The sequence below is a fragment of the Musca domestica genome, unplaced genomic scaffold, assembly GCF_030504385.1.
Source record: "Musca domestica strain aabys unplaced genomic scaffold, Musca_domestica.polishedcontigs.V.1.1 95, whole genome shotgun sequence".
NCBI lineage: Eukaryota > Metazoa > Arthropoda > Insecta > Diptera > Muscidae > Musca > Musca domestica.
The window spans coordinates 1827623-1840177 of NW_026712445.1; the positions used below are offsets into that span (position 1 = coordinate 1827623).

Sequence of the window (12555 nt, forward strand, 5' to 3'; positions counted from 1 at the left end):
TTATGTTTCGCTTCTCTAATGTCCGGTTAAATCTGTTAAACAGGGAATAGAGCTTTATTTTTTTTACAAAAGTCGCGTGTTTTTAAAGATATAGTTGATAAAAACACCGGGAGAATTAAAAATTAAAAAAAAATCCTAACCAATTTTAGTTTTGTGATTTCATCCAACTTCACCCAAATTGATAAAATCGAAGGGTTTATGTTGCAAATATTTGAATGATTTCTTCTGTGGAACAGTTTAAGGGTCATCATCTGGTGTATTAGATTCAGATCAATCGAAGGCAAAAAGATAAATTTCATCAACGTCAGGCAGGTTTTCGCATTGTGGAATGTCTCTTCAATGAAGGAACATAACAACATGAAATGATATGCATCGATTACCGAACAAAATAGAAACTATATAATTTTTTAAGAGATCGAGAGACATTTCGCGTAGATAATTAAAGTAGGATGAAAGGTAAATTGTACTAACTTTTCAAAGACATTTGAGGCACACATATACGTACATATAAATCCGCTTTGGAATACACGAAAACGATATTGATATTAAATGTTTTTGGGATACATACAGTTATTAAAAAACTCAGTTTATATTCTTCGAAATATCTCTATAAAGATGCTGTTCTGTTCTTGATTGAGAAACACACAATTTTTTGTTGTTAATAAAAATGACAATAAAATAAAAAAATTATTCTATTGACACAAGTAAAACAAAGAACAAATTAACCATGCTGAGTGTTAATGCAACTGATTAATAGAAGTCTGGATATACCTGTTTTGGCTGTATTTCTGTCTTTTATTAGAGTATAATATACGTTATGGTTGGTATTTTTACAAATAAAACTTTCTTTCTAATAATTTGAGCATTGTTTTACGTTAGAATAAAGTTTAATCCAAACTTTTTTTGTTGGAAAATATTGAACTATCTACTTTTTACAAGACATATATATTTTTTTAAAACAAATATTTCGATAAAAAAAAGATCGTTATTTTCATTCAATAGAGTAAATGAAGTAGAGTCTTTAAATGTTTGTCAATTTTTTCAGGCTGGTAACACAAACGAATTAGCACTTTAGGGCAAGATGTCTCAAGGGCATTAAAGTTAAACAAATAAAATGTATTTTATTCTGTACATAAAGTATTGAGATTATAATTAACAACAGTATTTGCTATAAAAACATATATAATACTTTGCGAACAGTTTTTGATAAATTACTTGTTTACAAAAAATCATAAATCATTATGGTTTTATCTTTGTCATGGTTTCAATAAATTCCTTGGTTAACATATTTTGTATACTTTAGTACCTCTTAAAGGTGGTATTCTTATTTTAACATATCTTTTCTGTTTTTCTTTTAATTTAAAATTTAAAACTGTTTTTTTTTTTTTAATTGGTAGGAGAAAGTAATATTTGTTATTATTTTGAAAACAAATTCGTTTCATATTAACACTGTTAATACGAGAGGTAAATTGTATCACACATTTAAATTGTTGTTTTTTTGTTTAACAATAGGTACATTAGGAATATATGTTAAGGAAATCAAAAAAAGGGCTTGGAGCACCCACTAGCTACTCTTTGCACTTAAATTACGTTGTAATTTCATTGTTGATTCTTAATTCTCGTCCTCTTACTTCTCTTGTGGCTCGTTGTTGATTTCCGGGTCTTGACCAACTTTGCTCATCGGCACTGGCAAATATTAGATAAATAAAATTCCCAGCAATATTTAGGCCACCTGCCAACCAAAATACCTTACGCCACTGCAACATGGTGTTGTTGTGATTAATAATCAGTCCGATGACATAGGGGGCCAAGAAACCACATATATTGGCAGCTGAGTTGGTAATGCCATACATTGTCCCAGCATACGATGGACTGAGGGAAATGTGATTCATTTGATTGCCCGGATAAATGGCTCCAGCAAAAGCGCCCACCCCAGCCAACATAAATGTTACCCATTGCCAACTGCAACCAACATAGCCAACTCCAATTAAACCCAATGACGGTATAATGGAGGCAATGGAATTCCAAAATTTATATGAACTCAAGGTACTGATATAACGTCGTTCCAACATCCAATCGGCCACTGCTGAACAGGCAATGCCCGCCAGCCATGAAGTGAGGTATGGTATGCTATTCAACACGGCATTTGATTGGATTTCAAAGTGCAAAATGTTATTCATGTAGGTGGGCAATTCGGTTAGTTGGGTGTAAAAAGCCCAACTTTGGCCACACTGGGTAATTAAAATCGCCCACAACGGTACAGAAGTCATGATTGAGCGCCATGGTATGCTTGGTGTTGAGGTATTGTCATTGGAAGACATATCTATTTGGTAGTTATCCTCATTCTCATCTTCACTACAACTTAAAGTGCCTCGAGGAATTTTGGGTTCTGAAATCTTTTCCATTAACCCGGTACATCTTTCTATGTACTCCCTTTCGTTTGGGTTTATGCGAGGATGCATTGAAGGCTTGTCATAGACTAAATACATCCAAAATGCAAACCACACAATACCAAGTATACCAAAAACATAAAAGGCCAATGGCCAGCCGCCTCCAAATTCTAGGGAACAAAGCCATCCTGCCAGAGGCATAGATATGACAGTGCCAATATTTGAACCTGCATACACCACTGCTGCAAATTTATTACGTTCATTGGGCGGTATCCAATGGGCCAACATAACATGCATTGCTGGATATGTAACACCCTCACCCATGCCCTCCAGAACGCGCACCAATATAAGCATGGGCAAATCCCAATAGGCAGCAATTGGAGTAAGTAAAGTAAAAATGGCAGTTATCAATACACCATATCCATAAATCAGTTTGCCACCAATCAATTCAGCCATACGTCCACCGGGTATCTGCGTCAAAACATAACCATAGAAAAATGAACCCAATACCAGACCTTGGGTAGCTTCATCCCAAGCAAAGTCTCCACCCGTAGAAGGTGTGGTCTTGTTTGGCTTGATCTCTATGGGGCAGGTATCATCCAGAACAATGGAACTATTGTTTTCCTGTGGAATCGCTGTTTGATTAACCATAGCTACAATTGCCACTGACAAATTCACACGCATTGCATACACAACGGCAAATCCAAAGAAGCCCATTAAACCGAAAATGGTGCGGGTGTTAATACAATCACAATCATCTAGATGGGAGGAGAGAGAGAAACAAAAGTTAATTTCAATTGTTATTAAATTCAGTGTATGTATGTATTTGTATTCAAATTTATTATACCTCTACCTGGCCCTCTGATTAGGGGAGCATCTGCATCATTGCTAATTGCAAAATCATCATCATCTTCAGAATCGGTTTGAGGCAACATTATATTTCCACTGTAGACATGTAAATCTTCCTGTTCCTCGTCACTTGGAGCTCTGTTGTTCGCACCAGCTCTTTGTGATTCATAGCCATGGGGATTTTCTCCATTTCCAGTTATTACCGAATTTACTTTTATATTTACATTTGCGGACATATTCCTTTAGTTTGCTACACTTTGTCATTTACAAGGAACAGGCATTACGTCGGATTTCGTCAATATTAAAACTACGTCGTGTTTATTTATAAAACATTTGTTTCTTTGGAAGAATTACAATCACAATATGCTTAAAATTTGTTTATTGGTTGGTCGTCGGTCTTAACGCCAAGAATGTTTAGTTAGATATGAAAACGAAAACTCTAAATTACACACAGTGAGGAACGTTAGAGAAAGCCACGACACAATTTTATCTAACCCCCCTATAGCAGATATACGACAAGAGAGAGAGCGAAGAAGAGAGACGAATGAGGGGAGTTCAGAAACAGTCAGTGTTTGTGGTTAAAGAGCAAAACAGAAACAAACAAAAAAAATCAACAACAAAAGTCTCTCCAGCTATAAACAAATGTGACCGACCGACCAACTGTTAGAGATGTACTGACGTGAGTGCAAAGTGTTGTTACCAACAACAACAGCAGCAGCAACATCAACCCAATAACATTGAGGAAGTCTGACTAATGTGTTCAAATGTGAAACAGTGAGTGAAGGGAAATCCAAAAAAAAAACGCAAAACAAGTCGGCTGAATTATAACACAATAGAAACTGTAAAGGCAACACCGGCTTGGTTGGACACTACTAAAATCATTTTCTTAGTTAAATAGTAAAATAAATTACTTAGAACAAATGAAGGACATATTGAAAGCATAAATCTCAGAATGTCTTCCATGTAGATGAACGCCAAGAGTTTGAAAGATCGTCTTTCAGTAGAAGTTGGTAAATATGTTATCGGTCTATAGATGACCGTTAGAAAATCTTATATGTATAAAAAGTTATCAGAATTTATTCTTTATTTGTAGAAGACCCCAAGAAATTTTTGAGTCCTATCAATAGAAGGATGTCAATATGTCATCTATGTCATGTCATAGAAGACCCACTCACCAAAATGTATTTTAATAGTTTTTCTAAGATCCGCAGAAGACCGCCAATAAATATTCTGAGTTATTTTACAGGAGCATATTCTCCAAGGATAGATTTATATGTGCAAGACTTTATAATTTATTCCATAGAAGCCCATCAGATTGTCTTCTAGTGGTCGACGAGTGCTACATAAAATCATCACCAGACCTTCTAAGAGTTGGGGACCGTTATAAGATTTTTTAAATGCAGAAGACAGCCAAATTTTTATTTTTATTATAGGAATCCGTAAGAATGTCTCCCAAATGCATAAGATTTTTAATTGTTGAAAATCTCCAAAAGGCCTTTAAACAAGAACAGACGTCTTTGAGGAAGAGCTTCATGTTATTTTACAGAAAATTAAAAAATATGTCTTAGAAAACCGTAAAAATTAGTCGATTTTTAAAGTAACCCATCAGAAGGCCTCTTATAGATTCCTTATTAAGAAAAACCGTCCAAGAGGCAGGCCATCAGAGAATCTTATATTGCAAAAAAAAAAAAAAAAAAAAAAAAAAACAAGTAAAAAACTGTAAACAAGTAAAAAACAAATAAAACCCGTAAAATCTTTAAAATTCCGAATGTAGCCATTATATTAGGTTCTATACGACGATGTGGACCGGCATAGGCAACATAGGGGGCTATACCAAAACGTGGACCTGCACAGAAAATTTTCTGTCTTAGGCTGTAGTACCCATTATGAACTTCAAATACCAAATTTGAAACAAATCCGGTGAATAATATCGCTAAAATCATCAAAATACCGAATATCGGTAGGTACCATTATATGGCGGCTATACGAAGACGTTGACCTGTACAGGCAATTTTCTGCCTTAGGTCAAATACGAAATTTGAAACAATTCCGGTGAATAATATCACTTAAATTACCAAAATACCGAAAAAGGGAGATACCATTATATGGAAGCTATCCCAAATCGGGTACCGATATATCTCATTTTCAATACCAACCATCCTAGACACAATGCAAACTACTGTACCAAATTGTAAAGCTCTACGTCATATAACATGAGCCGTATCGTGATTTCAACAGACAGATGGACATCGTTAAATCGACTTAGAATTTTATGCTGATCATGAATAAATATACTTTATGGAGTCTATGACGAATATTTCGAGGTGTTAAAAACGGAATGACAAATTTAATATACCCTTTTTACAAAGGTGTAGGATATAAAAGTCGTATTTTTGCAACTTTGGCACCCTATATCTCTGGACGTATTTATTTCCCCCCAAAAGGTCTACTTTCAGAAAACATTTCAGACTTTTCCGCCAACTGGATGTGAACTCAATTAGTTCCTATGGTCGAAATGCTTCTATGTATAGATCCTCAGAAGTATTTTTCTTGCGAAAAGTTACAAACGAAATGAAGATCTTAAAATATGCACCACAAGAGTAGCTATTATAAACAAACAAAACGAAAAAAGGTAACAAGAAAATTATAAAATGTATCACACGGTTGACTGAACGATTAATTCCACGAATAAAATAATAAACTTTGCAAAAACACAATTAAATAATTTCATACAGTAAAAATTTATTACAATATTTGATATTAAACACACAAATAAAAAAGACACGTTATCTAAGGCACGTATTGGTTAATCTTCCAATACCGATTTATCATAGAATCACCAATAAAACAAATGCATCAAGTAGGTACTTCTAGTACGTTACATCTTACCGATTCTCCGCTGCATTGTTCAGTTTGCAAAAATGCTGCCAATGGGGAAAACAATGCTCTTTTGTGAGCCATTGTGTGACAAAGTCTCATAGTGGTAATTGTTTTCCATGGCGACAAAAGATTTTCCCTGGGTCTGGTGGTCTTGCAAAACAGTCAAGGGCATATTAAAGCAGTTGATAAAGAAATTTTGAGATTTCAACGCAGCTATTAGTTCGTAAGCATATGCATGATTTTCATGCCAAATTGAAACATTCGGGAATGTTAATGTTTCTTTTGCGACCAAAGCAATTGCTTCCTTGGCGGTGCGGAAAGTGTGAAGAGTACAAACTCCAGCAACATGATTACCAAAATGCTCATGTGTAAAATCACATACCAACGTTGGGCCGCCAGCAACTGTTATCACCTTTGCATTGATCTTTTTTATTGTCTCTTGGACCTTAATAAATTGTTCATTTTTCATTTCATTATTAGCAAAGGGTTTCAATTGTGCCTGAAGCTTTTGTTCGAAATCTGGCCTTATCGATTCCTGAACTAAAACAGTGGCCACAGCCTGAGGACACAATGGAGTCTGCAGAGAGGTAGCCAAGTGGTGTACAGCAGCGTTGACATCACTGTTTTCGAATATGATAATTACGGTGGGCTGGCGATTACCATCCGCGTTGACATTGGCCTGATAATGAAAATTAGTTTATCACAATTAGGTTAGAATTGCCAGGGCAATACAACTTACGGTATTTGCATCGGATTTAGTCATTGCGTCGTAAAATAGTCCGTTAAATGATTCTTCTTTTATTAAAATTGGCATCTTAATCCTCGATCCTGCGGAATTAAACACGGCTGATCATAAACAATTAACCAGGCAGCATGATAACGACATAGCGTTGCCAACTAGAAAATACCCATGAAAGATTAAAAACATCACGGCAACCCTTTGACAATAGTGGCAACTCCACATTAAAGGCGCTATTGCCCAATTCACATGTCAAAACTATTTTCTCTTAAAAAATATTAACTTTGAAATTTATTTATAATTCATCTGTTTGGAAATTTTAATTAATAATTACTTGAAAATGCAGAACCAATATTCCAAAAATGTTAAAAATAATATTTAGTTGTCTGTTGAATATACAAATCTTGCATCTTGAATATAGGTAGTCGCACTGACACAGCTGCTGCGGCAATGAACTGCCAAACTAATTTTGGAATTGCCAAAACATTTTAATTTTTTTTACATATCAATGTTCCTATGCGTTGATGCATCATCCTGCATTCTTCTACCATGGAATCTTGCAGCACTTCAGCGAACCACTAGGAAATCGCGAAAAAAGCAACGTCCCCTTTTGGTTTTTTTTTTTGCGTCATTGAAAATGACAGATAAGTTTTAAAATAGTAGAAGAATGCAGGTCGTCGCATGGACACATCAAAGGGACAATGAACTGTCAAACCAATTGTTCCAAAGCGTTAATGCATTTACGTTTATTCTTCTACCATTAATTTTAATATAAAAAAGGTTACCATTTCAATTTAAAAATGCTAACATGAATGAAACAATACATCTTTTTTACACACGCATGTGTCGGATCACCTTATCGGTGAAAGTAAAATGATTATTTTTGTTCAGAGGTAATCTCGTTTGCCAAATTAAAAACGAAATAAATGTTTATCTTCGTCTCCGTAATTTATCAGTTTGTGTTTGAAACTCTGCGGAGATACATGCAAAGATTTAAGATTAGCATTTAAAGAGTTCCATAATTTTGTGAAAGATTTATCAAAAATACTATTTATAAAATGTTCTCGCATGTTTACAAGAAGACACTGTTTCTTCAACGAATAAATATTTCATCCCTACGTTACGTGTGAGACTAACCATACACGTAGCGTTGCCAACTACCACAAATTACACAGTTGTTAGAAAAAGCACTTGATTGTTGACATTTTTTGTCTGTTGTCAGTTTGACAGTCCAGCCAGGCACATGTTTAGTTCGAGACTACGTTCTTAATATTTATTTTTGAATTTTTATCTGGAAAAAAGTTCCTAATTTCACACAATGGAAGTAGAAAATATTAAAGTTGATGATATTCTACCCACTAGAGTCGCCAAAAAGCGTTCCCGCAACGATGATACGGAAATGCAAGTGGACGAAGCCACTGGCATCGAGGGATCTGTATCTAAGAACCAGCCACCTAAAGCTAAACGCGTTAAAAGTGAAGTGCGTAAAATTGCTGTACCACCACACAGGTAATGACTTTGTTGCATTTTCTGTGAATTGTGCAACTAATTATTTCTCTTTGCAGATATTCATCTCTGAAGGAACATTGGATGAAAATATTCACACCCATTGTGGAACACATGAAACTACAGATTCGTTTCAACATGAAAGCCAGACAGGTATGTGGTTTTAAGGAACATTTTCATAAACATGTTGCTTAACTAATTCGGGGTTTTATTTAGGTTGAACTTCGTATTAGCCCAGAAACTCCGGACATTTCAAATCTTCAAAAGGGTGCGGATTTTGTCAAAGCCTTCCTTTGCGGCTTTGAGGTCGACGATGCCTTGGCTCTGTTACGTTTGGATGATTTGTTCTTGGAAACGTTCGAGGTAAAAGATGTTAAAACTCTCCGTGGCGACCATATGAGCCGTGCTATTGGTCGTTTGGCTGGTAAAGGTGGTCGTACGAAATTCACAATTGAAAATGTCACCAAAACACGTATTGTATTGGCCGATAGTAAAATTCATCTCTTGGGTAGCTATCAAAATATTCAATTGGCCCGCAGAGCCATTTGTAACTTAATTATGGGATCTCCACCAAGTAAAGTTTACGGAAATCTCCGTAATGTGGTTTCTCGTGTTAGTGAAAGAATGTAAATACATAGAAAAGGAAATATGTATATTAAATGAATTGCAAAGAACGATTTAGGATTAGTTGTGAATTATGATATATTTTTTTAGATACATAAATTAAGTTTTTTAAATATAAACAAATCTTAAAAACAAAAATAATTTGGGGACTATTCACAAGTCTATCTATAATTTTGTAAAGATAAGCAAGATTAGCATAAATAAGGTAATTCCTGCCAATACCAGGATTGCACACATTTTACGATTCTTTCTTTGATACATTTCGGCCTTTTGTAGCTGGCGTACTCCTTCCGATACCCGCGTCTGCGTTTGTTCAATAGAATAATCAATGCGATCCAAGACGGTGCCCTGTTCCTGTACCATTTGACCCAAATCCTTAAAGATGTCATTGAGATCGTAAATGCTCTTGACAATTTTCGACACTTCTTCGTCACGATTTAAAGCCATGCGTGTGTTTTCCTCTTCAAACAACAACAGTTGTTGCTCGGTCATGCGATTTGCCATTGGCCTTTGGAAATGGGCATCCAATTCACTATCTTTGGCTTCATCATCATCTTCATATAAATAGTTGTTACGCGTGAGTGTTGTTGCCGTGTTTGGTGGGGTGGGTTGTAGAAAATTGTCAAAGGAATCAACATAATTGTCACGTTCTCCTCCATTGCTGCCATTACTAAAATCATCAAAGAACTGCTGGCTGCGTTCTTCTCGTGAATTCAATTGCTTCAAATAGGAATTTTGACTATAACGAAATTTAAGTGTCAGCTCTTGCAGACTCATCATAAGATATGTCACCACATTGGCCGTAAGGCGTTGTTCTAACTTTCCTCCCTCGCCTAAACTATAACGTATACACTGAACATGGCGATGCGTTGAGGTAATAAGTTTGGATATTTCCTGGCTCAACTGTTCCATTTCTAGTTCTTCCTCTTTGCTCTCGTCGAAGGCTGGACGCAGTAAGGAACGGGCTTGCAATGAGCCAAGTTCGTCTAATTTGGGTTTTATTCTGCAAAAGTAATATAAGGGATGACATACAATTCATTACTCACTCATTGTCTGGGCAAAACTTACTTGGACATGCTGTACTGGGCCTCTTCCAATTTATCTATCCATGTCGGCTGACTTCCATAATCATCTCTTAGTTCCATACCCTCTTCAGCATCATGGACAGAACGTTTTAACAATAACTCAGCATCAGTACCACCCTATAGAATAAGGAAAACAGGGAATCAAGAAACCAACCATATTGTATTTACAAGGACAAACGTACTTTGTCATCGGAATATAAATTGCGATTTTTTGATGCATTATTTCGCATAATGTTGAAAACCTCCGTCAGATTACGGGACGACATCTTGCTATATTTCAATTTCTATCCTCAATGTCGTTTGTTATTGTTTAAAATTGGAAATTTAATTAATATTGTGTATTCACTTTTCACTTTTCGTTTCGTTGACTTTTCGTGCTGTCATTCCAATTACAATAAAGCATAATCAGCTGTTTTGGAAAACAAAAATGAAAAACGTCCCAACGAAACGAATATGAAGGCCACAAAGGAATACCCGATAAAAAATAAACAGAAAGCAAAGACGTGGGGTACTCTGTTGTAATACATAACATCTTCATTAAAGAGCGCGGAACTAGTTGCTACTATCGTTTGTTTGAAAATGCTTCTCTCCCTATTGAGAATAAGAAGGAACCATCTTATAACGCATTTACATCTTAATCATTTGTAGCACAGTTAAACCATGGTACAATGAATTCAAGGTAGGGCAGAACTATCATATGATTTTAATTTTTTCATTTTTCTGGCTTAATATGTCAACTTTATTTGCTTATGTGTGTGTCTTCTTTTCAATAATAAAAAGTTGTTCAGAAAATATTCAAATTCGGGTGTTTTCAAAATGCTTATTGCAACGAATGCATCGACAAAATCTACAGTTTTTGTCGCGAATTAAACCATAAGAGACATATAGAACATGATATTGAAAATAATTTTTGACCATTCATTCAGTTTTCGCGGTTTTAAATTATTTATTCAAAATCAATGCAACAAGTTGTTTGCTTTTTTTATTATTTTGATAGTAATTCTGACATTACAAGCCAAACAGGTAGACCTCTATACTTGCAATTTTTTCAAAGTTGACCTACCTTCTCTTCATTGTACCATGAGTTAAACTAAAAACTAATCTTTACACTGAAAATAGAGCTGACAAATGGTCAATGGCAATACCGATACTTGATTTTAAAAGATGATATCGATTAATAGTTTTTTTCTATCGATTTTATCGGACGAAATGGCACTGCCGTGGTAAAATTAAATTAATTGTTTACAATTTTTTCAAAATATATCAATTTGACAACAAGTCATTGTCAAAATTTTATTAATAAATCTATTGTATATATACAATTTTTAAAGACTTCAGAAATTTTCACATCATATTGATACTAACAAATTTGTAGTTTTAAAAATTCTTAGAAAAAAGAAAAATCAAAAATGTAGAAGTTCTTACTATGATAACCAAATTTCCCCTTTATAAGATCGAAAAAAATTCAAAACTAGTAGATTCTTGCTGGCATATGAAATAAATTCTGACATAGACACATATATTCAAACGAAAGCAAAATTAGGTTTTTAACTAATTTAATATATTAGCAAATATAAAAACTGTCAATGTTTTATGGAAAAGTATAAAAACTCAAGTAAAGGTATACAATTAAACAAAATACATTTGGGAGAAAAGGTTTGTTTTTTCTTCAATTTGTTTTTCATATAAATTATCTTTTGTTTCAAAATACCATAAAAACATAGAAACAAAGTGTAAGAATTTATGATTAATGATAATTCAGATGGCGAACTTCGAATTTCAATGGAAAAAATGAAGCTTAAAAAGTTAATGGCAATACCGATAGTCGCTTTATTGGCATAATATCGATAGTTTGTTGCTTTTAATCGATAGTGGCCATAACAGCTGATGTAGTGTTCACATGGCAAGGTAAAAAGTAATGCTTGCAAGGTTGCCAAATAACAAAAAAACAAAAGAAATGAATGGCAATTCTATTGAGTAAAACAACAACATAAAAGGATTTTAAATAGCACAGGCAAAAGCCTATTATGTAAGATTTTGTAGTTTTCATTTCCCTCACTTGTGGCGCTCTTTGTAAGCAAGGGATAACATATACTCTATTACTCTATTCCAGGACCTGCAAGAATTTAATATGTTTGTAAATAAAAAACATTGCAGGATCACCAGAGTAATTTAGCCACATGGAAAACCACAAGTGGCTATCGTTAGAGCACTCCAGCATTTAAATGTGAATAAATCTTTTGTGTCTCGTACCATCGCTCGTTACCCGACGTCAAGGAAGTGGACGAAAGAAAACAGCAACATCAGCAGAAATGGTTCGAAAAGAAAAGAAGCGACTTGATCAAAACACGCGTCGCAGTGGCCGCTCTCCGCTCGTATTAATCGACCATGGCATTTGAATAAATGCCGAATATTGTCGCGAAAATATTCTGGAGGGCACGCAAATATTTTGGCCGCAGACATTGGACATTCCAACAGGACT

At 34.8% G+C, this 12555-nt stretch overlaps 4 protein-coding genes across 5 annotated transcripts; 1 reads left to right on the forward strand and 3 right to left on the reverse strand.

Moving 5' to 3' along the window:
* Positions 1-774: 774 nt before the first annotated feature.
* LOC101901636 (sialin) lies at positions 775-4035 on the reverse strand. Of its 2 annotated transcripts, none has more exons than XM_059132097.1 (2): positions 3244-4035; positions 775-3148 (listed from the first exon to the last, which is right to left on the reverse strand). In XM_059132097.1, exons 1-2 carry the CDS (start codon positions 3473-3475, stop codon positions 1587-1589), a joined length of 1794 nt encoding a protein of 597 aa, XP_058988080.1. In that variant the 5' UTR covers positions 3476-4035; the 3' UTR covers positions 775-1586. The 2 variants fall into 2 exon arrangements, with proteins under 2 accessions (XP_058988080.1, XP_005184461.1); XM_005184404.4 differs by having other exon boundaries at positions 3238-4031.
* Positions 4036-5961: 1926 nt separating this feature from the next.
* Positions 5962-7027, reverse strand: LOC101887636 (uncharacterized). Its single transcript, XM_005184408.4, has 2 exons — positions 6859-7027; positions 5962-6798 (listed from the first exon to the last, which is right to left on the reverse strand). Exons 1-2 carry the CDS (start codon positions 6931-6933, stop codon positions 6148-6150), a joined length of 726 nt encoding a protein of 241 aa, XP_005184465.1. The 5' UTR covers positions 6934-7027; the 3' UTR covers positions 5962-6147.
* A 1044-nt stretch (positions 7028-8071) lies between these two features.
* LOC101887459 (RNA-binding protein pno1) lies at positions 8072-9129 on the forward strand. The gene is made up of 3 exons (XM_005184407.4): positions 8072-8367; positions 8424-8517; positions 8581-9129. Exons 1-3 carry the CDS (start codon positions 8177-8179, stop codon positions 8992-8994), a joined length of 699 nt encoding a protein of 232 aa, XP_005184464.1. The 5' UTR covers positions 8072-8176; the 3' UTR covers positions 8995-9129.
* On the reverse strand, positions 9042-10458 carry LOC101887290 (syntaxin-16). Its single transcript, XM_005184406.4, has 3 exons — positions 10256-10458; positions 10057-10190; positions 9042-9991 (listed from the first exon to the last, which is right to left on the reverse strand). The coding sequence occupies exons 1-3, from the start codon at positions 10337-10339 to the stop codon at positions 9154-9156; spliced, it is 1056 nt and encodes a 351-aa protein (XP_005184463.1). The 5' UTR covers positions 10340-10458; the 3' UTR covers positions 9042-9153.
* Positions 10459-12555: the final 2097 nt, after the last annotated feature.

Excerpts from the sequence above, each read along its gene's own strand:
- LOC101887636 (XM_005184408.4), bottom strand. The coding sequence starts at position 6,933 with ATGCCAATTTTAATAAAAGAAGAATCATTTAACGGACTATTTTACGAC. Across the intron at positions 6,799-6,858 it reads CTAAATCCGATGCAAATACC|GCCAATGTCAACGCGGATGG; the intron begins GTAAGTTGTATT and ends TTTCATTATCAG.
- LOC101901636 (XM_005184404.4), bottom strand. The coding sequence starts at position 3,475 with ATGTCCGCAAATGTAAATATAAAAGTAAATTCGGTAATAACTGGAAAT. Across the intron at positions 3,149-3,237 it reads AATCAGAGGGCCAGGTAGAG|ATGATTGTGATTGTATTAAC; the intron begins GTATAATAAATT and ends CCTCCCATCTAG.
- LOC101887290 (XM_005184406.4), bottom strand. The coding sequence starts at position 10,339 with ATGTCGTCCCGTAATCTGACGGAGGTTTTCAACATTATGCGAAATAAT. Across the intron at positions 10,191-10,255 it reads ATTTATATTCCGATGACAAA|GGTGGTACTGATGCTGAGTT; the intron begins GTACGTTTGTCC and ends CTTATTCTATAG. Across the intron at positions 9,992-10,056 it reads GCCCAGTACAGCATGTCCAA|AATAAAACCCAAATTAGACG; the intron begins GTAAGTTTTGCC and ends TTACTTTTGCAG.
- LOC101887459 (XM_005184407.4), top strand. The coding sequence starts at position 8,177 with ATGGAAGTAGAAAATATTAAAGTTGATGATATTCTACCCACTAGAGTC. Across the intron at positions 8,368-8,423 it reads ATTGCTGTACCACCACACAG|ATATTCATCTCTGAAGGAAC; the intron begins GTAATGACTTTG and ends TTCTCTTTGCAG. Across the intron at positions 8,518-8,580 it reads TCAACATGAAAGCCAGACAG|GTTGAACTTCGTATTAGCCC; the intron begins GTATGTGGTTTT and ends GGTTTTATTTAG.